The sequence below is a fragment of the Anoplopoma fimbria genome, chromosome 8 (genome assembly GCF_027596085.1).
Source record: "Anoplopoma fimbria isolate UVic2021 breed Golden Eagle Sablefish chromosome 8, Afim_UVic_2022, whole genome shotgun sequence".
Taxonomy (NCBI): domain Eukaryota; kingdom Metazoa; phylum Chordata; class Actinopteri; order Perciformes; family Anoplopomatidae; genus Anoplopoma; species Anoplopoma fimbria.
Genome location: NC_072456.1, coordinates 12518018 through 12541773, shown reverse-complemented (window position 1 = coordinate 12541773; position 23756 = coordinate 12518018). Strand labels below are relative to the sequence as shown.

At 40.7% G+C, this 23756-nt stretch overlaps 1 protein-coding gene across 1 annotated transcript; it reads left to right on the top strand.

Annotated features, from left to right (window-relative positions):
• The first annotated feature begins 2435 nt into the window (after positions 1-2435).
• On the top strand, positions 2436-17635 carry mllt1a (MLLT1 super elongation complex subunit a). The gene is made up of 13 exons (XM_054603094.1): positions 2436-2526; positions 6958-7138; positions 7914-7996; positions 9178-9321; positions 10427-10552; positions 11716-12005; positions 12149-12476; positions 13050-13140; positions 13255-13366; positions 13785-13884; positions 14406-14474; positions 15414-15485; positions 16517-17635. Exons 1-13 carry the CDS (start codon positions 2515-2517, stop codon positions 16643-16645), a joined length of 1737 nt encoding a protein of 578 aa, XP_054459069.1. The 5' UTR covers positions 2436-2514; the 3' UTR covers positions 16646-17635.
• The last annotated feature ends 6121 nt before the right edge of the window (positions 17636-23756 follow it).

The following is a 23756-nucleotide window of genomic DNA, read 5'->3' as shown; positions in this document are numbered from 1 at the left end:
TCTTTAGCATGAATAAGTCATCGCTCAGTTGTTAAAAGCCCTTTTTTCCAAACAGCTCTTGATTTTGGGGATGTTTTGAGAATATTCAGCTACATTGTGCTTCCATTCACATGATCCTTCCTGATGGAAACAATAGACACAACAATAGAAAATGCAGACAGGCAATTTCTGGACAACAATGCTCAACAGTGACCTCCTGTGGTTGATGAGATATTGAAAAGCAAACAGGGCTTTTTAGAACAGTAATCTTTATAAATGTAATAGGGACAGCCAGTTGATATAATAAGAGAAAGTAACAAATAAAACAAAACATTTTAAATGGCAAGATGTCAGAATCAATTATCAGTAACTTGTCCGTGCCTCAACTATGGATATATTGAAGTATTTAGAAATCTGGATAAATGGTTCCAAACCGAGGGGTTGGAATTCTACAAATGTGAGAAGGAAACAGGGATGGCAGTGTCAGTCAGTCGGCCACCACTTTGATACTAACTGAAATCAGATGATTGCTAGTAAATTCTGTACAGACAGTAATGGTTTCCAGAGGATGAATGCCCCCAGCTTGTCAAAGATTTCACTTCTCCTGGGAAATGTATCAACATCTTCTAGATGGACTGGCACAAGATTCTGCACCGACATTCACGGCTCCCAGACAATACATCCAAAGGACTTTGGGGATCCCCTGACTATTCGCCACAAGAAGGTTGAGATTTTGAGTGAAATACGATTTGATGGATTGACATTCAATATTTCTTAAATGTTTGTTTAACCTAACAAACTGATGACATTAACACCAGCCTAAACTCATTCTTTGTAGCAAATGTTTGCATGCTAACATGCCAAACTGCTAGAAAATGGTTAAACTTCCTTATCATCAGCATGTTAATATTGTCATTGTGAGCATACATGCATTCGTTTGCATGTATGCTCACTCTTTCTCTTCAGGTCTCTTAAAATCCTTCAAAGGTTGGGAACCACTGCTCTAGATTTATTCATTCATAGATATAGATATTCTTTATTGTTTTGGTTTTATTGAGGGCCTTGAAAGTTAGAACGCATCAATATCTTTGGTTGATGATGATAAGCATGGATAAACATTCTTTGTTTAATAAATTGGACTTCTTGATTTAACATTAATTACAAAAAAAACTCCGTTATGTGCGTGAAACCTGTGGGGCATTGCTTGATTTTGTATTTCTCCCTCTCCCCACATATTGAAAAGGAGGATTTAAAAGTTGATGTCTCAATATCAGTGGGACACCCTTGTGTCTGACAGCCAGGTGGGACTTATTTTACTCAGATTTGACTGAGAGGCAGACTGGATAAATTTGAACGGCAGGGGAAGAAGGGGCGGCACCGAGCCAGTGAGAGAGTGGTGACCTTCTGTCCCATAGCTGAGGCCCGATAATCTCACATCAAAGTCTGAGCACCACAGAGACTTGACTGCAACGGGCCCTCACTCCCTGACTCTGTATAATAAGAGAGATGTCTTTAAGCTGAAGAGTACTGCCTTCCTTTCAGATGAAACATTTTACATTTTAAAACAGGCAGAGTAAGAGCAACCTGTGGTGTTAGAGGTTATAATAAATGAATTCCGATATACCCAAATTTAGAAAACATCAATCTCAATGGTGAGCATGGTACAATAACTGACACTTTATGATATATGTTACAAAAACTAACATTAGGATACAGAGGAATAAGCTTTTGTTGCAGACTTCCATTTACTACGGGTGAAGAGGATGAAGGAAACTGCACTTTACAGGTTTTCACTAATCACACTGCATTCAAATGTTTGCTTTTCACCTGCTATGAAATACGCATTCAGATACGTGCCTTAAGTAAAAGTTGCAATACTACACTATAAAAATACTTAATTGAAGAAAGAAAGTCCTGCACTAAAAATAACTTAATTTTTTTGCACCCCCCCCCCCCCCCCCCCCAAAAAAAAAAACAATTAAGTTTCCCTTTTTTGTGAACTTCTCATAAAAATTCAGCATACTGACAATTATTAATATAATTTTTTGTAAACATAGGAATATTGTTAATCATTTAAGATAAAAGGTCGATTATTAGGTATTAGTTATTGATATTGCATTGGTCAGACTAATAGCAAAGGCTAACTTAGAAAAAAGCCATGCAATCGAACCCCGATTAATCAATTAGCATCATGTGCATTTTACAATTGAAACAGAGCTGTAACCATTGGGACAAGCTCGCTGTCACTCGAGAAAACCTCCAGAAAATGCTTAAATTGTATTTGCAGTTCGGCGACTGTCCCGCCTCTCGGACGTTTTGATTGGCTCCTTTCAAGAGTGCTTAAATTCCCCGACTCCTGATTGGCCGAGAGAGCTTTCTGTTTTGGTTGCCTGCCAGCAGCCGTCTGGAAGGGGAGGGGAGCCGTCTGCCTTCCGCTTCTGGGCTGGATTGACACACAATGAGGAGCAGAGGCTGGGGAGACGCTCCAAAAACGCCGCTGTAAATAAATACAACAATCACTGAGGCCAGAGAAACATGGAAAACCAGGTACGGTGGCTTTTGTGTCTCCTCGTGGATGCTGAAATTTTCACGGAGAAAAAGCCAGCCGGCTGCGCGCTGGCAGGGCAGGAATGAATCCTCTGTTCAGCTAGCCAGGAGCAGAAAAAAACGCTCCTGCTGCTAATGAACTCGTAGTTGTTTGGCTCTGGAGCTATGCTAGCTGTGGCACTCATACATCGGTATTTACCGCTAGCTAGCTCCAGTCTACCCCTCCGCTCAGCCCCGCTGTGTAGCCGTAGCCACAGCCGGCCACACAAAGAGATGTACACCTTGTGTTCACTCTGCTCCGCTGGGTTTGAAACGCACATGCACATTGTTGAGCACCATGCAGAGCAATTTGAGGCGAGGTTTTAGCTGCAGCTAAGCTAAGCTAGTCTACCTATCAGGAGAGGGTCGGCCGTCGGCTAAAGGCTAAGGAGCCGCTACAAGGCGCCGGGGGAAAAGATTTGTCCTCTCCAGGTTGGGCTGGAGAGGCGGGGTGGTGTCTCCACTGCCAGCGGCCTGAAACCTCACATGCACGGCTAATAAAGCCAGCAAGAGACCACACAACTTCTGTACCATCTCTGCGCTATCTGCCAACAGTTGGTGAATGTTGAAGGCTTGCCACATTTATGATTGGAGACTAAGATGCATGCAGCATGGTGGAGAAAGCTGACAAATGATCATCTGTGTGCAGACGTTTTACTTGAATCCAGTAATGATGACCACCCATGCAGTGTCTGGTCATTACAGAGCAGAGGACCCAGAAGTTCCCTTTGCTTCTTCAAATGTAATAGTACTGCATGTATAAATGTGCACAGTTAAGATTTATGTCATCCCCAAAAGCTGCATCATTTATTTAGCAGAAAACAGAAATGTGGGTAAACCAAATTACATATCGGCCTACTGTGAGGGAGATATTCTTTCAAAATGGGTTACTCTCTAAACGCCTGAGGTTATTCAGGACTATATTTCAGATGGCTAGGCCACACACACACCCATGGAAAGTAGCTCAGCCACTTTCTTGGAGCCAGTCCCCATTCAGCGTTGGCCCCTTTGAAGTTTTAACTAGATCTGTGAGTGTTCATCCAGAGGAAGTCTGTTGCTACAAGCTATACAAATAGATGCAGTTGTACTTCTGTGATGAATGTTAACTATGTGAAAGATTTGCGTTCGGTTTTTCATTCTTATCACTCCAATAGAGGCACAGTTGTCAGTTTATTGATACACATAGCTGAAAGTAATGCTGTCTAATACAGCAGCCAGTGACAAATAAATATACCTTCAGGTTGTAAAGTTGAGTTGTTTAAATGTTTAGTGGTGTTGATTCAACTTTATAGTCATTTCAGAGACTGTAGTTTGAGGTCTTATGGAATTGTATTGCTTTGTACTAGAAGTTGTTTTTCATTTCGTGATATAACTTAAATGAAAATTAAGATGTATTGCTGGGCATTTAATTAAACTGCATTCATTTTAGAAAGTCCAAACTTACCTGCAGTTGTGTCTGTGAGATCCAAAGTTGAGAGAGGGAATCAAGTTCAGTCTGTAAACGTTGTATTTAGCTGTATTTATTGCACATTAAAGCATAAGGACACAGCCAAAGTGCTTCATGCGTGAACAGTGAAGCAGCGATGTGACTTTGTGTGCGAAATACTGAGATCTTTGCTATTTTCTAGTTATGAGATCTGCATCATGAACTCTGCAGTTAGGATGACAGGATGACTGACCATGCAGCTTTTGATTATCCCCACACACTCACCTTATTTACAATTCTGACTTGTTTTCCTTGGGTGTTGCAGTCTGTTTGTGACTCCCCTGTGGCTCTCTGGGATTGACCTTTTTCCAAAACAAGTAACTGTTAGATGTAAGCTTTGGTGTGATGATGAAGACTCTAGCTGGAACCTGCAGCTTCATCAAAACACAGCTGCTGTCAAAATATTTTGTGTGTCTCATTCGGGAGAAGCTTTCTGACTGTTACAAAAAAATGTAATCGTTTATTAGCTGGAAGAGATTAACATGGTCTCGAGGGTTGTTATTTACATGTCAGCTGGGAGTTCATTGTTTTCATCGGGGCCAGTGTGTCTGCCAAAATTTGTATTTCCCCTCCATTGGAGCACTGTGATGAGGAAAGAGAGGGAGAGCATGCTTGCACCATATAAATGTGCTGCCACATGTAGTTTTGTCCGTCTGGTGTAGTAGAATAGAATGATTGTAAAACGTAATCATTGTTTTTGAGACCTATGTCTCCAGTGTTTCATATTTTCGGACATTGTACTGCAGTTCAGATAATGTCCATCTTCAACAAGGTGGTTTTCACCAAAGTTTTAACTTTCCCAGCCTAACATTTCCTCCCGGGCTCTTAAGGTTCTGATCGTTAGTCAGAATTATAGTCAGTAGTGAGTTTCTGAGACTCATGTTCTTCATATTTTCAGACAGTTGGACAAAGCTCCATTCATTCACATCTACGTCCATCAATATACTTTTCTCTTCTTGACTGTCTTTCCGCCAAGGTTATGTCTTCATTTTAGTTTGATTATTTGTTGGGAGGATAACGTAAAAACTTCAAGCCCAATTTTCATGCTACTTGGTGGAAGGGTATAGCAAGGGTCAAGGAAGAACCCATAACATTTTGGAGCGGATCTGAATCACAGGGCGGATATGTGCGTTCGTTTTTACTTACGAATACGGCCTTGGCGGACTCTAGAGTGCCCCTCTAGACTTAGTGGTCGATCAGTAGAAAATAAATAGTTTAATGAATCGCTTCACTCATAAATGCCCCAAAAATTGTTTTTGTTAATTTTCTAAAATGTGAGGTTTTGCTGCTTTTTTCTGTTTTCTTTCACTGTAAAAATAAACAATTTGAAGATGTCAATTTTAGCTCTCGGAAATGGCAATGTTTTACTATTTTCTGACCTCTTATAGACAATCAAAACAATCTGTAGTTGGGGCCGTTGTATTTTCTCTGTAGCCGCAACTAATGATTTTTCTAATAATTGATAAATCTGTCGATTATTTTCTTGATTAACTTATTAAATTGTTTTCTATATAAGATGTCAAAACATGGCGATAAAATGCCTGGTATGATAATCTCAAACCCAAGTTGATTGCTTAAATATCTGGGGTGGTCCAACAAACAGTCCAAAACACAAATAGTATGTAAATAATGTTAATGTCACATAAATGGAAGAACATCAGCAGAAACTCACAATTGAGAAGCTGAAACTACTAAATGTTTGGTATTTTTTGCTTTAAAAAGTCTTAAACAATTAATCAAATATGAAAATAGCTCGTTCTTAATTAGTTTGTCAACCAGCTAATCAATTAACCAACTCAGCTCTAATTTTCTGATTTCTCAGCCTCTTGGGCTCTTAATTTTCAGATTGAAAGGAGAAATTTCACATTTGTTTTTGCCATGCTGTGTTTATTGTTCCCTTTAATTTCTAATATAGAGTCACCGTCTTGCTTTTTAGCTCATCATCACCCTGATTTTATGTTGTCCATATCAAAATCTTGATTTTGTGGAGTTGTGGGGGGGTGGTTGTTGATGATTGGAGGGACTCTATGGCTGCTCACTGTGGGTGTGGTGGAGTCTGGAGTTTAAGGGCATTACTGCCACAGAATGGCTGGGCAGAGTGCCAGGCAGGGGAGGTGTGTGTGTGTGTGTGTGTGTGTGTGTGTGTGTGTGTGTGTGTGTGTGTGTGTGTGTGGGTATGTGTGTGTGGGAGAGAGAGATAGGGAGAGAGAGTTAGCCAGGGAGTGCCAGACTAGCTCATCTCAATCCCGTCTCCTCTAATCCCCCCACTCAGTCCCAGCTCACGAGCTGCTCTGTGCTGGGGCCAAATCCCCACATTCTTCAGTCCTCCCCTGGACATAAAGTGCCTTTCTGTCCCCTCTCGTCTCCCCCCAACCCACCCACCTCCTCGTTTCCCTCTGCACTCCCATCTCCATGTCCTCCTCTCTTGCTATGCCAATCCCCACCAGCACAGTGTCATTTACTTGTCCCGTCGCTGTCATTGTTCTCGGCAGAGAGAGGTAGCCCAAAAATGTGCCCCTCCTCTGGACAAACCTTTAGAGATCTGTCGGCTCGGGCGGCTAATCGGTCCCATTCCACAGGGGGCGTCCCAACACTTGTCCAGCTTTGTGTTTGTCCAGACCAAGTGTTCAGCCTCTCCTCTTGAGTGAAAGGTCCACATACTCCAAAATAGAAATTCAGAGGTTTTTGTTCAAGGTGGAATCAGAAACCAATGAATAATGGCCCTATGGTATAATCTCACTACCAGATTTGCTCATGATTTTTAATTTTGACTTCGATCTGAATGACTTTGCCCTTGTGGTTCACATTTAACCTACTTTTGGCTTATGTATATTCTCCCACGGCTACAGGCCTGGTATAGCAATAAACAATATTTGATTATTTTGTCTGTGTCCGTCTTTTTTCAGTGCACGGTGCAGGTGAAGCTGGAGTTGGGCCACAGAGCCCAGCTAAGGAAGAAAGTGACATCGGAAGGCTTCACCCACGACTGGATGGTGTTTGTCCGAGGGCCAGAGACCGGCGACATCCAGCACTTTGTAGAGAAGGTTGTCTTCCGCCTGCACGAGAGCTTCCCCAAACCCAAGAGAGGTGAGACGGAAGGATAACAATATTTGAACACCTTTTATTTTAACAGCGTATACTTGTACACAAAGGTTATCAAGTGTTTTAGATACCGCATTTAATGACAGTAAGTAATAAATACAGCAGGGGATAGTATAAAAACTGATTTATAGGAACTAATTTCACTTATGTTCAAACAATGAACACAAAAATAGATAGAAGAGAGTGCTGAATAAAAACATAGAGGGAGGTTAAAGGTCAAAGATTACATTTTTTTCCCTCACTTCTTGTTCGGGATTCTAGCAGGTGTAATTACGTTTTTTTCTTTCTATATTGAACTGTGTATATATGATCATTCACAGAGGTCAAAGTGAGGGCAACAAATAAGGACACGGCCTCCACAAATAGTGCACTAGTGGATATATTTGTGCAGGATAATAATTAATTTGTAATTTGTCTCTGACATTTCTGTCTCTTTTAAAAATTGGTGCACTCACTGTCCATCTTGTACATGTCCAAAGGTCTTCCAGGTTGGAACTCATAGGTGATTTATTATTATGTGACACTGTTTTGTGTTTAAGTGTCCTTTAAAAGAAATCTAGGACTTGATTGGACAAAATGATTATTAGCGTGAATCTTTTTTGCTGTTTTCAATCATCGATCTGTTGTTCATCACATTGAATGCATGTTAGTATAACGTTTGCTAAGACTGTTCTTTTATGTTATAGATATGTACCCTTATTAAAGCATCTCTATGGGTAAGACTAGTGAGAGTAATGCCATTGATATGTTTTGTCTGCAGTATGCAAGGAGCCTCCGTACAAAGTGGAGGAGTCGGGCTACGCAGGCTTCCTCATGCCTATTGAGGTTTACTTCAAGAACAAGGTAAGACAGGCCGGACACTGATAATAAACCGCGTAGTTTCTGTATTTATAAAAATGATATTTAGGCTGTGTGGAAAAAAATTATAAGAATAGCTTTAAGAAATACAAATGATTTAGGCTTCAATATGGTTTGAGTTGTCTAAATCGATTTTTTACATGTTGTGGGTGTTTTTATTATGGAATCTTTACAATTAATGTTGATCTAGTACTTTACCTGAAATATTTTCAGACTGAAGGAGGCCAATCTGGGTTTATATTGGGAAAAACAAGTTTTTCCAGCAGAAATGTAGCCGTCTTAACCAGGTTAATTTCATAACCTGGTTAAAGAAAACGGTTGTTCCTTGGTACATGTTTCTAAAATCAGGTTATTGTCCAAAGCCAAGAATAATCAGATTACTGTAAATGCATGTAGACTGTTTCAGTACAATGCAGGGATGGTTTGATACTCTTGTTTGACATTTGTTTGTGAATGGCTTCACTTTGGACACACTCTCCAGTAGTCCTTAAATAAGCACTCAGTCAATCAGAAAGCACAATTGTGCTAGTGAATCTTTTACGAGAGGGACATTTCTCTCTTTAAGTGAGAGAAATCAAACGAGCACACACTATTATACTGGCACCGTCAGCCATTAAAATGAATGATGAAAGAAAGAAAGCCCGCTTTACTCTCATTATAAGATGAGGATGATGTTTAAGAGGTATGTGCACATTAGTGTACCGCTGTCTCCTGCAGCTCTTTGTAATATTAAACCTCTGGACTGCACCCAAAAATGTAACTTCCTCCTCTTACGTGCATTTAACTACTTATACATTATAGATACATCTGTCAAGAAGATCAAGAAATACTTTTAAGGCAAACAAGAAGAGTGTAAATATCAGCGGACATTAATCCATCCAGAAGACATTTTTGTTTATTAAATCTCTCACGCGTGTCTTAATGCGTTTTCTTTGTCTTAAATTGTCCGCTTCTCTACAGCTTCTTCCGGGAATGTAGATTCTTATCAGTGTGTCGTCTCTGTCTGTTTTATTGACTTCCTGGGTGATAATTCATTCATTAAGCTTTCATCTTTTGTTGTGAAATGTGTCTGTGTAATACAGAAAGACAAACCCAAATAGGTTTGTTTCCTGTGTGTGTAAGAGGAAGTTTAAAACAGTTTTCTTTCTTACGTTGTGTTCTTTCAGGAGGAGCCAAAAAAAGTGTGTTTCAACTACGACTTATTCCTCAACTTGGAGGGCAACCCACCAGTCAACCACCTGCGCTGTGAGAAGCTCACCTTCAACAACCCCACCAAAGAATTCAGGAGAAAGCTGATCAAAGCTGGAGGGGTGAGGCTGACTTAACACAGGCTGGTTCACTGGACTGATGGCTAAATGATTAACTAGAGTCAATAGCAGATACTATAGTTGTCAATAGTAATGAATTAGCAACTACCTCATGATGTATTATAGCATAAGCTGTGAAGTGTTTTATCCTCAATAAAAGGTATCTGCAGGTCTTGAAAAGTCTTACAGCATTTCACTTTTCACAAAAAAGGCTTTGGAAGAAATACAAAAATGTTAAGAGTTCATTGACAGTAGATAGTAATGTTAGTTGTAAACTGTTTTCATATCCTATTATGGGCCGTTGGGGGATGTTATACACTAAGTCAGTTTTAGCAAAAGCTGAAATTAACCTTTACATTTTTTTTTTTTTACACTGATATCACTAATATCACTATATGACCTACATAGGTAAATGAGTGTATCAGCGAGAAGATTGGCTATTTCTAGTTCATAGTTGAACTTAATCCTGTTCATCTCTGCCACTGGGTCGGATTTCAGATGAAATCATGCAGTTTCCACCAGAAACCCCTTCAGCTCAGACTCCAGCCCGCCAGCAGCGACCAGCCGCCTCAGAGCGACACACATTTAGATCAGATTAGTTAATCCATCAATCCATTTTATGTCACTTATCTGTGTTAGTGTGTTAATTTAATAATTATATCACAAAAAATTACTGTTGTATACTGGGAAAAAATGTGTTATGATTATTGGTTAAACTTTGCCTAATGAAGGTCTGAGGACCAAAACGTCGTTGATAGAGTGAGTACAAGTGATTGACAGCGTCCAGGATCAATTCTTTGGTCACTGAAAACTTTTGCTCACTGTTATTTTAAAGATTGAATGTTTGAATGTTTCTTGCTGAAATGCACAGTGGGAGTCGTTGTCAACTTGTCACTCAAAGTTTTCATGTAACTTTCATTTTTGTTTCGAAAGAAACTGATATTTTCTAGAACATTCATTTTTGTAGTGATGATTTAAGCTGTAGACATTGTACAACTGTGAGTCACGTAACATTGTGCCTCGTACACTATTCAATAATTAACACTACATACACTGTATAAGATCTACACAAAGCTCCATAACTAATGACTTAACTTTTTAATTTCAGGTATTGGTGGTTCCAGAGGGGGCTGAAGCCGTGTCGAGGCCCAGTCCGGACTACCCCATGCTCCCCACCATCCCCCTCTCTGCCTTCTCAGACCCCAAGAAGACTAAGACCTCTCATGTGTCAAAGGTTTGTTGAATTTCCAACAAGAAAATACCATCTTAGTTATCTCAGTAGCTTAGCACTGTCAGCTTGCTCATTCATTTGGAGTAATTGACCAGAAACTGTCACAACTCAGTTGATCATTACAGTCAATTTTATTGACATTTTCTTGAAGGATATAGGGGCAAATGTCTAAATGAATGTGCAAATCATTGAATCAGTCTTCAGATCACACACTGAGTCAGGCTCCTAATCAAAGCCAGCTTTTTTTGAACATCTGTGTGCAGAGTAACTCGGCCAGCTTATCTGCCACAAGACAGGACATCTATCGGGAGAAAACAGGAAACTGATCCCGTTACATTTTCCATTGTTGCCACCGTTTTGATATGAAGCTTTCAGAGATCGGTACATTTGTTGTTTAATTTTCAGTCAAGCCGGGGCGTTGACAGCAGCAGCAGCGATGTATAAATACTCTCTATACTGTAGTGCAGAGTAGTATAGTATCTCTGTTTTTCCTTGTATTTTCCCCTGTTTGTGGCTACGCTAGCAGCACTGCTCCAGGTTTGGCAGTATGTTAGATGGTCCACCACTTTGGATCCAGGCAGAAATATCTCAACAGTTATCAGATGGATTTTCATGACATTTGGTACAGACAGTCTCAATCCCCCAAAGGATTAATCCTATAGACTTTGGTGATCCTCTAGCGCCACCATGAGGTTGACCTTTGGATGGTTTATGAGCAAAAACAAATGACATTCCCATCAGCCTCAACTTACTTGTGTTTTGTGCCAATTAACACATGTTAGCATGCTAGCACACTAAACTAAGATGGTGAACATGATAAACATAATACTGATAAATGTAGCTTGAAGCACCACTTTGCCCAAGTACAGTCTCACAGAGCTGCTAGCATAGCTGTAGGCTCAACTGTCCTCTTGTTATAGTGAAGAGAAGGTTTAATTAGCTGTTTATTTTTTTTAAGACTGATTACTGAGAGAATTGTTTTTGCTGAAGTTCACACTGACCAAAGTGCTTAGTTTGACATCTCCTCCACAGTAAATAATGTGATTACAGCACAGACCAGATAGACAAGGCCTTGACGAGGTCTTTGTGCTGCTGAGTCTGTTTCCTTCTATGAGTGCTTTAAGGGTAAATTGTCAATGACAGTGCTTTTTGTTTTCTCTCTCCAGGAACCCAGCAAAGAGGGGAGTGGTGGCAGCAGCAAAGGACCCAAACCGCACAAATTGACCAAGGAGCACCGGGAACGGCCCCGAAAAGACTCTGAGAGCAAAGCCACGTCGAAAGGAGACAACGAAAGAGACGGAAGCAGCAAGAGCAGCCGCGATCCTTCCTCATCCTCGTCTTCAAAAAAGCCGTCTGAGATCAAAGTGAAAGATGAAGTTAAGGTCATACCCAAGGCCGCCTTCAAGGAGCCTAAACTCACCCTGAAGGAGACAAAGATGGAGGGCATGTCCCCTAAAGGAGGGGGGCTGGGGGTGGAGGTGGTGGAGGGGGGGGGAGGGGAGGAGGAGGAGGAGGCGGCGGAGGAGGAGGAGGAGGAGGAGGCGGAGGAGGCGGAGGAGGAGGAGGAGGCGGCGGCGGAGCAGGAGGAGGAGGAGGAGGAGGAGGAGGAGGCGGCGGGGGGCCTGCAGAATCTAAAGTCCCAGGGAAACGACCCTCCACCGTCGAGTCTCCCAAACCAAGCGCTAAGAAGCAGAAGAAGGGCAGCTCGGAGGCGCCGAAGGTACCGAGCGGCGGGGCCTTTACAGGAACTTCTCCTCGTGTCTCGTCCTCGTCCGCAGCCAGCCAACCGTACGCAGAGAAGAAACCTCCCAAGGAAAAAGGTCGCTGGGCCAAAGGCAAAAATGACACACAAGAGCCAAAGGAGCCCAAGAAACTTCCAGAGTCGGAAGAATCGAATTCAGAGGACGAAGCATCATCCAAGTCAGAGGTAGGGCGGCTTCCCGGAGTGCTTTTAGGAAAGGATTGTACGATTTATATACATTATCATCATTCATTATATTTCAAATTTAGGAGCTAGAGATTATTATTGCTCAATCTATTCTTGTTTAATCGGTTGATCCCTTGTCAGAAAATAGTGAAATGCCTGTTACAATTTCTAAGACATGACATCTAACATCACATCAGATGAAGAAAAAGCTGCAAACACTAATAAACTTTAATGTATTTTTTTGCTGTGGTTATTAAAATATTTGCTGGTTAGTCAGTCCGTTTGAATATCAATTAATTAACTAATTATTTCAGCTTCAGTTTCCGTATATGCAGATTTGTATTTTTACACAACTTAATTCATTAATAGATTTGAAAGTATTCTGAGAGTATACTTCATTTAAATCCATAATCTTTGATCTTTAATGTTGTTCAGATTTCCCAAAATTTGAGTCCGGAAAAAACAGCACAATAATCATGTTGATCCTTATCTCAACCATTACTCTTTTTTTATCACATTTCTTTCATCCATTGTTTTCCTTCTCGTCATTATTTTTTTTCTTATCTCTTACAGCAGTCGGCCCCTTCCAGTCCTTCCAACTCCAGTTCTAGCTCTGACTCCAGTTCAGATTCAGACTTTGAGCCGGGTCAGAAACAGGGGCAAGGTAGAGAGAGTCCATTCACCTTGTTACAGCGATGAGCATTAATGTTAAAGAGTTTGATGAACAGGTTGATGAAAGTTGTCTTATAGTTTGTGTGTCTCTGTCCTCCTCCCCCAGGCCCCCTTCGATCGATGGTGGAGGAGATCCAGTCAGAAGAGTCAGATGATGACGACAGCAGCTCGGAGGAGGAGACGCCCGTCAAGACAAACCCCCCCAACCGCGACTCTCGGTCAGTGTCCCTGAAGGCCTCGTTTTTCTATTTACAGTAAATTTTAGTGCTACAGTTCAACTGGCTTTATCACATAATCTGACATAGCTCACATTTGATATGGTACAGACCGACGCAGATTTTATTAGACCTGTTTCTCACAGTGTGACAAGAACTTGTAAAATGTTCGTTCTGTCCTTACTGCACCTGTTTTTTGTCTCTTCTCAATATTGTTTACTCTCGTTGGTTTCTTAAGTTATCTGTCTGTCGTTAATCTGTTGTGTCTCCTTCACCAAATGATAACGGGCTCTATATTAGCAGCAAATAATAATCCTAATCTCTGACGCACGCATCCAACTATAATGCTAGTCAGCATGACGGTGTGACCTTTTAGTCAGTCTGTCTGTGTGTGATTGACCTCTGACCTCGCCCCCCTCAGACTCAGCCTGGACAGCGAGAGTGACAGCAGTGACGGCTCGCACAGCCCCAGTCGAGACCCCGCCCCGCCTCCGCAGAAACACAGCTCATCCAATAACAAAGTGAGTCACACAGACCTCATTTTACTGCCTGCTTTCATCGATGTATCTACAGGGACATAAATAGTCTGACCAGAAAATAAACGCTAAAACCAAACATGAACATGTACAGTTTTGTTACTTCTTAACAATATTACTGAGTTTGTCTTCGTCCGGTATTCTTCAGTGTTCAGCTGTCAACATAATCCTGGGCCAACATGAACAGGACTTTCCTAAAGCATTACGTTGTGTATGTTTGTAGTTTTGTGAGTAAAATTGACTCAAGAAATGTTTTTTGTGTGTTTTTGATTAAACGTAATAGTAAAAAAGTCCAATACATTCGTTTAGACCAAGATGACTCCTTTTGAATTTTCTACTTTTAATGTCTTGGTTAATGCCCAACATACAAAGCCTAAAGCAATTCAGACAGACAGACATTTCTTACATGTCAGTCATGTCCCAGATAGTCTCATGGTCTTACATCACTGCCTGTCTCTCTTCTTTGTCTCCCTCCTTTCCTTTTTCCTTGCTCTCCTTTTCTGTAGGTTTCAGGCAGAAAGAGTCCAGATTCCTCGTTTCGCTCAGAAAAGGTGTTGAAGAAGGGATACGACAAGGTAGGAAGGGTAAATCAAACTTTTTTTATGCTTTACCTCACATACACATACATGCAGTATTTTGTCTACATTCAATGAGTGCATTAATGAATTCAAGATGGAGTCATGGACAGTGAATTGATCCAGATGTGCAGACAGACTCTGGCCTATGAACCCTTGAAGGAAATCTCTTTTTTTCTTTTGTGTAACAAGATGATTCATGAAGTGATTAAAATAAACTTTGGTTAAGTGATCCTATATCACGCCTCCACAATAAAACATATGGAGAATAAGAAAAAGGTTAATTACCACAGAGATTTAAATTCAGAGGAAGAGATCTACTTCATAACATTGAATAAATGCACCGTAAGCACCTCCTGTTTGTTCGGTATTTATTGCTAGATTCACTATTTTGCACCAAAATGCAACAATGACCTTCTTTTCGGTCATACAGACAGAAGAGAAGATTGTGGCAGTCCAAAAATCAAGTTTTCCAAAAATCCTTATGTCTAATTAATGTTCGATTTCTGTGCCTCTGCTGTCTCACTCGAATGACAAGCTAAGATTGCAAGCAGGTATTAGCGTTTAACAAAACCAGCAAACAGTCTTACCTTTATCTTCAATTTTTCTCCTTTAATTTCGATTCCTAAATAATAACTTTAGGTTGGATTTAGATTAGATCAGATCGGTCTTTTCTAACATGTAACAAAAAATCAGTAAACAAAACAAGAATAACCAATAAAATGAGCAGAAAACCTATAGAGCAAAGTAAAATAAATATATAAATAAATATTATTATTTATAACATTGAAAATGCTAATCTATTTAGGAAATGCAAAGGGTCAGGAAGATTCATTTTTCCCATGTTCATACACAAGTAAAAATTTCAGTCAAAATGTCACATCTCTATGACTGTCATCTTTAATACTATACTGACCATGTCCTCTGTAAACTCTGCAGGCCTACACGGAAGAACTGGTGGACCTCCATCGCAGACTGATGGCTTTAAGGGAGCGTAACGTCCTACAGCAGGTGTGTGTTCATACCTCTGTTTTTTTGCTTGTTACTGTCATAAAATTGAAATATGGCATTATGTCTATCAAACTGATCAATACTTACTGGAAAATGGAATGGCACCAACTATTTGTTCTATATCAATTTGATATGAATATGAACCGAAAGAATTTGAAGCATACATAAAAAATGGTGAGCCATGAATTGACCATAGAGAAAAAAGGTCTTTATTTAAATTACGTTTCTCCATTAATAATTCGATCTGAAGCACAGAAAATGTATTTTACTTTAAATATTTTCTCTTACCTTCTATAGGTAGTAATCTTAGTAATAATAGGCAGTGATATCCAGACGTCATACTGATTGTTCGTACAAGAGGCTGTTAAATGTGTTTTTTGTGGAGTTGTAGTCAGCACCGTCAGACCTGAACCAGACACTGTCACATGCATGTCACACACACAATGGCAGCTGCTGTCCACACACACACACACACACACACACACACACACACACACACACACACACACACACACACACACACACACACACACACGTACATATCATGTTGTCGTTGTGGAAGGCCTTTACTGTGAGGTGAGATGTGGAGGAACAACCTTAAAAACATTTGCTACAACTAACGGTTTTATTGTGAACATTCAATTGAATTTCAGTTTTCAATGACAGAAAATATAAAAACACGTTTGTGTATGCTGTCAACTATAATTCATAGACGGATAAACAATCAGCAGGACAGACTTTTATAAAAATCAGCCTAGAAAATTGAGATTGCTATATCTCTATTTGTTGCTGCTGGGAAGTACTGAAGGAAAAATGTGCTTGAATAGTGATGATAAATATTTCTAGGCTTTATCTAGCCACTGGTTTTATTTTATACTTGATCATAAATGAAATATTAAATTGCATTCGGTGTGTTATTTAAATGGTGATAGAACTTTGACTTGTTGAACTTTGTAAGCGTCTTTTTATAAATTGTTGACCTGAAGGTCAAAATGATTACGGTAAATGGTAATTGATCATTCCTCTCTCAGATTGTGAACCTGATCGAGGAGACGGGCCACTTCAACGTGACCAACACCACCTTTGACTTTGACCTCTTTTCACTGGACGAGTCAACCGTCCGCAAACTACAGAGCTACCTGGAGGCGACAGCCACGTGACAGGAAGTGGACACCGGCGTGGGGAGACCGGCCTGTGGATGGCGGCGGCGGAGGTAGACTCGCCACCACGTCCCCCTTTTTTAAGTTAGGGGACGAGAAGCCACATCATGTCGCAGCTGTTTTCACAGGCCTGACTGAACCATTGAACAACTACCACACAAACAGAATCACACGAACAAACACAAGCACACATGAAGACACACCACCTTCACGTGACACCGGGGAGGAAACTGAAGGAAGTGGTGGAGGAGGTGTGGAAGGGAGGAGGAGGAGGGGCGTGGCTGAACTCAGTCTACAGTCAGGATTTTCACTACACATGTCTTTTTTTGAGTCTGTGCAGAGCTGTGGTATGCACCCCACACCCCCTCCTTCCCCCTCCTGCACTCCCCCTTTGCGAACCCAATAATTCCCATCCTCCTCTTCCTCCCCCCTTCACACGAACACTCCTTACTCGGCAGAACACTTCAGTCCCCTTCCCCCTGTTGTCAGCTGGAGCTCATTTCTCTCCCGACATACTCTTTGATTCGTGTGTGTGTGTGTGTGTATGTGTATGTGTGTGTGTGTGTGTGTGTGTGTGTGTGTGTGTGTGTATACATGCGAGCGCTGCTGAGGTTTAAGAGATGTTATCTTTGTGGGTACCGACTTCTCTTTGTGCGTGAAGCTCGAGTACAGCTGGATTCCCTCCTTCACACACACAACAAATAAATACTGATTCAGGTAATAATTTACTTTATCCCCCCTATTTATAAGCAGTATTTAAACATTGATACATGATTTATATAACACACTATAATGTAGTTGTAAGCAAATGTAAGTAAGTATATTAGCAACTTCCTCTTACGTTGAGGTTGGTTAATGAACTGATAATGAAAGACAATTTAATTATGTTTTACATTAATAAACACTTAAGATGTCCTTTTATGTGCCTATAACCACATTACAGTGTGTTATAACCACTTTTAAGCATTTACAGTGCTTATGAATGCTAAATAGAGGGGGGCGGGTGGGGGGGGGGGGGGTTAAAGTAAAAGGGTACCTAAAATTGTGTATGTTTGTCTCCTAAGGTCCTTGCACTTAAAGCCTCGGACATACTTACCGTGGACAGCTGTACATGAAGATGCTGAGACGTGCTGTATGAGTGTGTGTGACTCTGTTTTGGTTGAGGTTTCTCTGTTGTCTGAACATTGAGTTTCCCCTCTACTTCCTCGCACTGAAAGCTGAGCCCTGACCTCCTACCAACAGCCCCCCCCCCCACCCCCACCCCTCTCACTCCATCCCTCCTCCTCCCCCTTATTCTCATATTGGCGTGCATGAAAGGGCTCGACTGCTCACGGCCAGAGCAGTGGAGGATCACTCCTGAATTGCCTTCTAAGTGGCGGGTACTAGGGTAGGGTGGGGATGGGGGGTTTCAAAAAGTCGTGAAAAAGTAGCCATACTTGTCTCCCAGAATCCAAAAATAAGGAAAAAACAAAATAGGGGCCACGCTTTTTTACATTTTATTTTTCTACAAGTGCATTTTGTGTATTTATTCCCAGACTGCGGTTAAGATAACCTGTGAGCTATGAATGTAAATCGCTTTTACTTTTCTACGGCTAGCTACAGCCCCACTCTAGTGCCTTTTTCTGCGACTTGCAGTGTGAGGGGGGGTGTGCACTCTGTTAGCCATGGTCACACAGATTGAAACCCCCCGCCCAAAATACTCCCCTCGGGGTAACAAGTGTTATATAGGTGTTATAAAGGGATGCCTGAATACCCAGTATTGTCTTAATGGCTTCCATCCCTGCTTCTCTTTTTTTCCAGTGTCTTTGTAGTCTGTTGTCATTTTATCAGTGACATTTTTGCTAATTAGGCCCTCTAGAAAACCACTGTTTTCCCCCCTGATGGTTGCCATTTTTTATGGTCCTGCTTGCTGAGATTAGGTTCAGTGTTTTAAAGAGGAAGCGTCAAGTGACTGTGATGGTTACTCACATTAATTAGCTCCAGCAACAGTTGCTTCAGCTGTGTCGTGTGTTTCATGAGACGTTTGTCGTTGAATAGGGTCGGCGTTCCCTCGTCAAGCGGTTTGAAGTATTTTAACAAATTTTGAATAGTTTGATACAGAGTAACCAGGCGCTTGAAGAGCATCAACAGAGGGCACAAAGGCAGACCAATAAGCTGAAGAAAACCCTCCTTGTGTTTTCTTTCCCTGAATATCTGAACTGTATCTCTTTGGGGGCATGAGTCATGAAGCACGATCAGTGGGTTTCATTGATCACTTTAACCAGGACCGACCGATCCCACAAAGCTGGCTCACTTTAACCAGTTTAGATCACTAAACCGGCTGCTTCACAGCAGTTTCACTTTAGAGGATTACATCAAAACCTGTAAGCGATTAGTAACAACGAGCACAAAGCAACATGTTTACACACAGGTAGACTCCCCTCGCTTTACATGCTTACTTTATCAGACATTTAAGATATTTCTGTAGCGCAATTCATTTTTAAAATTTGGACGACAGCAGAGAGGTTCATCCTCAGCGTTTAAAGCCCAGCATATTTCCACAGTGCTTCTAGCATGAAGCACAAAGCAAGTTGCCCATAGTTATCAAAGTTGATTCAAATTTACAGTTGCATATAATTAAACTGAAAGTCTTTAATCGGTACAGCGTAGTCTATTGTGCATTAATGATACATCAACACAACTCGGAAGAAGATGAAGTGACTTCAACACAGTTTTTCTATCGAGGCAAAGTGGACATGAATAAAAATAAATACCCACTAATATCTTCATTAGATAATAATATCCACACACGGAAAATGACTTGCTAGTAGATTAAATATACATGTTGAGTCCATTGTTTTTAACATCAGGACACATCAGAGTGCATTATCACACTTGTTGTAGCCACTGTCCAAAGAAAATAAATGCTGATAGTTGGCTCTTGTCTGGCGAGTCAGTGTGGAGTTTAAGATTTGTTGCCATGGTTGCATGTAGTTTAATGTACCTGAAGAGCAATTTAACTGTAATTGAAATTAATGGATCTATGTTTCAGGTGTCCAGATGTTTGACCTTGTTCAAATGGATACCTGACAGCCAATAGGAGGTTTCTTTTCTTTTCTGTTGAATAATGAGCAATAATTAAGACGTGTTTCCTTAAACTGCTTTATGTACGAATTTACTCTCAATCTCCTAGCATCAGAAACAGTGTAACTTTATAGTTCATCAGAGACATTTTGTTAATCCTTTTAACTCACTTAAGATTACTTTTTGCCGCTGCGCTGACATAGATTTTCTCAGATATCCACAGTTTCATCTTCTAATTGTCAGATTGGCTTTGTGTAACAAACTCTTACCCACCATTGGTTAACTGGGAGTTAACAGAGATACGAGCCAGCTTAGTGAGACCGGTTTCCAGGATCACTAATGTTGTGAAGCCAGAAAAACCCCAAAGAAAGCCAAAATGAGGTGAACTTGCTTCTTGATTCAGGCCCCTGTTGTGTTAGTTCCTGTGGCCCCTTTAGGCTTCACACACACACCAGCCCACTGTGGTGTAAACCTTCAATGAGCAATTCCCTCCCTCCCCTCCTCTTTTTTTACTCTTCCTGCCTACAGTGTTTTTTATTCTGACGCCTCGATAGCTTTAATACTTCTCTCTCTCTTTTTCTGTTGCCTGCCTGACTCAGCGACATGTACACACTCCCTCGGCCCTTACTGTAAACGCCGTCTGAGCACGGAAAATGTGTCTAAAAAAAAAAAAAAAAAAAAAAAAAAAGAAGTAAACCTGGATTCCTGCCGCCTTATGTGCCCTGCAGTAACCCACCCCTCCTGCCCTCACTTCTCCCCCCGTCCCACCCTCATTTTCTCTAGGTGTGCCTCCGTCAACAGAACTTCAGGCCGTGATTACTGAGAATGAACTTTGCAACTTGTGTGAATGACGTTTGTGCGTCTGCGAGTGTGTTTGTCAGCGATAGGAGAGATTTTAAAAACCAACCTTCCTGTCCTCTTCTCTGTGCATCGATGTGGGAACTTTTAAGTCCTAGTTCATGAACTCTGACCTTTGACCAGGCACTCATTCAGTCCCTTGTGGTGGTTGAGAAGGGGAGGTTACGTGGGGACTCGAGAGAGAAGCCCCACTGTCTACCCACAGTCAATGTTTTATTTATGGACCTCTGCACTTTTGGCTGTGATGACTTCAGTACTTAAGTAGTTACCTGAACTGTATTTTTAAGGATTTTATACAATATTTACATGCAATACGATATGAATTGATACTTTTTTTTTTTTTTTTGCCAACCTCTTTTTTTGTTTGTTTCTTATTTAATTGTCTTCATTTTGGCATGAATTGTCACTATCATTAACAAAACAAACATGCCCGATGGATCTATTTTAGGTGTGAAACGTCATGGGGGATGTTCCCTTTATGTTTTTGTGTGTCATTATTCCGATGACAGCTGAACACCAAGAAGCAGGTGTAGGAAAATGTTTGCTGGATGAGCTAAACTTCAGAACGTGGACAAAAGGAGTCCAACACTTTGGTTCAGGGAACTGAACTGTTGAGCTTTTTTTTCTGTGTCATGTCCAGTCATGATTTGATTGTTTATTTTCAACTCTTTCAAAGTCTTTTCCCAAACATAAACGATCACATAATTTTGTTATCTTATTATAACTTGAGCCTGAAGAAATGAATCATAGGAAACAATAGAGTTGTAAAATGGGTTGGAGCTGTTTTCAGCGCTGCTGGTACCGGAAGTAAAATTGCCATTCATTTTTCCCCACAGACAGAGTTTCGTTACTCAAAGTTGGAGCACTTTTCCTGCTTGAATCAACATGAAACAATCCGGCTTCAATCATTAAGTCCAAATGATTTAGAAACTGCGTTAGAAAATGTATAGTTAGTTAACTACAACTCCCAAGGAGCATTGCGGCTAGAAACATAAAATCAGTGGGCTTAAATTCTATCACATACTCTGCTAAACGCGGAGAAAACGCTGATTGTATATTCTCTTAAATCAGTTCACTTTTCATTTTTGGGTCACTTTTGGAAGAATTTCGCCAATATGACGCTGCGTTCTATTAAAATTAAAATTTGCCATCCCCTGTTTGTGCTATATTGACCCAGAATGCTGATATCTCCTGCTGCGGTGCCGTGCCGGCTGTGCCTACATGTACCAGTATGCATTGCTCTTTAGCAGCGATAAATAAACAAATAAACTCCAAAAACGTTAATGAAGAAAATATTCTACTGAAAAATACAACCATGCACCTTCTGAATTCAAGTTTTCCCCCTTTCACCAAACTAAGACAGTGACTTGTTAACTTGTTGTAAAAAAAAACACTCCATTCAAACTGGACAGAACAAATTTAAACTCACCAGATCCATGAGTTAGTCCTTCCACTGTTCCAACAACCATCAACGCTGGTTCGGTCGAAATAAATCCTCAATTCCCAGAGTTAAGATGTGAAAATATGCCGGCTCTATATCTGTTTTCCCTGCTGTCGCTCTCTGCCTTCCTAGCGCCTCGCTGCAGCGGCTCTTTGGCAACTCTCACTCTGTCTTTGGAGACAACATTTAATAATTGTCATCCATAATGCCCTCTGCACTCAGATTTTGGGGTGCTATTTTTGCTGTTGGAAACGTAACACAATTGAAAAGAATAAGGGAGTTTTTGAGCAGCTTTGCACCCCACAGCTACTTAAGCTGGAGTAGCACTCTGTAGTTCTTCTTTTGCCTCCAACCACGTCACTGTTATGTCACTGGATGCAGGAAGAGCAACAGACTTTTCAGAGAACAGAGACAAAGAGAACAACGACAAGAGCTGCAGGCGTTTTTCACTCTATATCTCTAACTCAGATGGATAGAAATTATGTAGAAAATCTGCAACTTCTCCTGTTAACAACTGCAACAACAAACCGTTTGCTATATGCATTGTGCCTCTATGTGGCTCTTTCTCCATGGCATCAACTGCTGAGGCTCATGGGTATTCTAGTGCTTAGAGAGGCCTGCGAACCAAAATGACGAATAAAACACGGTTTCTCAGAAAAATTGAAACTAGTGTTCCTAATTGAAACCACTATAACAAATGCCTTCACCGTAAGCGTCCTCTGTTTCTATGTTGCGCAACATTGAAGACATTAATGAAAGAAATAAAGTGCAAATGGGAATAAAGATTGCAGAGAAACACTTCCGGTCCCTTTCACTTTGCAACCCTGTGCAGGTCTGTTGGAGTGAAACATTTCAGCTGAGACTAAATTATATATAATACATGTATAATACAGCAAAGGTAGAATATCTACTGTGTGGATCTTTAGAGGATGATGAAAAAGCAAAAAATATAGAGAAAATGGTTGCAAATATGTGGAGGGGGGTGGGAGGGGGCATGTGCAGACGGGATGTTTCCTGTGTCAGTGGTCGTCATAATGTGTCTGTGACAAGGGTACAGGGATGCCTGTATTTATAAAGGTTTGATTTTTTTTTTTTTTACTGTGGGTAAAAGGTGGGAAATGTCTGAAATGTGTTCCTTATATGTGGTCCAAGAAGAACAAACTGGATGTGCAGAACAATTTGGTATTTTTGACAAATAAAAACTTGGCATTACAATGCCACCATGTGGCCATATGATGCAAGTTGTTAACAAGGACAAAACGTTATTTTAATGTTATTTTTTATTTTTAAATCATATTATTAATAAAGTCATTAAGTACTGTTGTCCCCGCGTGTGTCCGCTCATCATTGACCGTTGTGTGACCCGGTCATGGCTGTGTGCAGGGGTTCACGTAAAGTTCATGTGATGGTCAATGCAGTCTGCGGGGTTAAAAGGACACGCAGCGGGCCGGGTAATAATGCTCATGATGCATTGACCATCTATCGAGGAAAGGTCACTATATGGAGGGACATTTATTGGCAAAGGCTGATCAATAAATTGTACTGTGACGCAGCTCCACATTGAGGAAACCTAATGTGGGTTTTTTATTATAATATATAATTGATATATATATATATATATATATATAATATTGTGGGCAATGTTACACATTTATCACCAAGACTTCTGTTTGGCAATCCTGGATATCAATATGATCTTTTGTGTTTTGCTGAAATATATTTGTCAGGTTTTGAATTACAGAATAAACC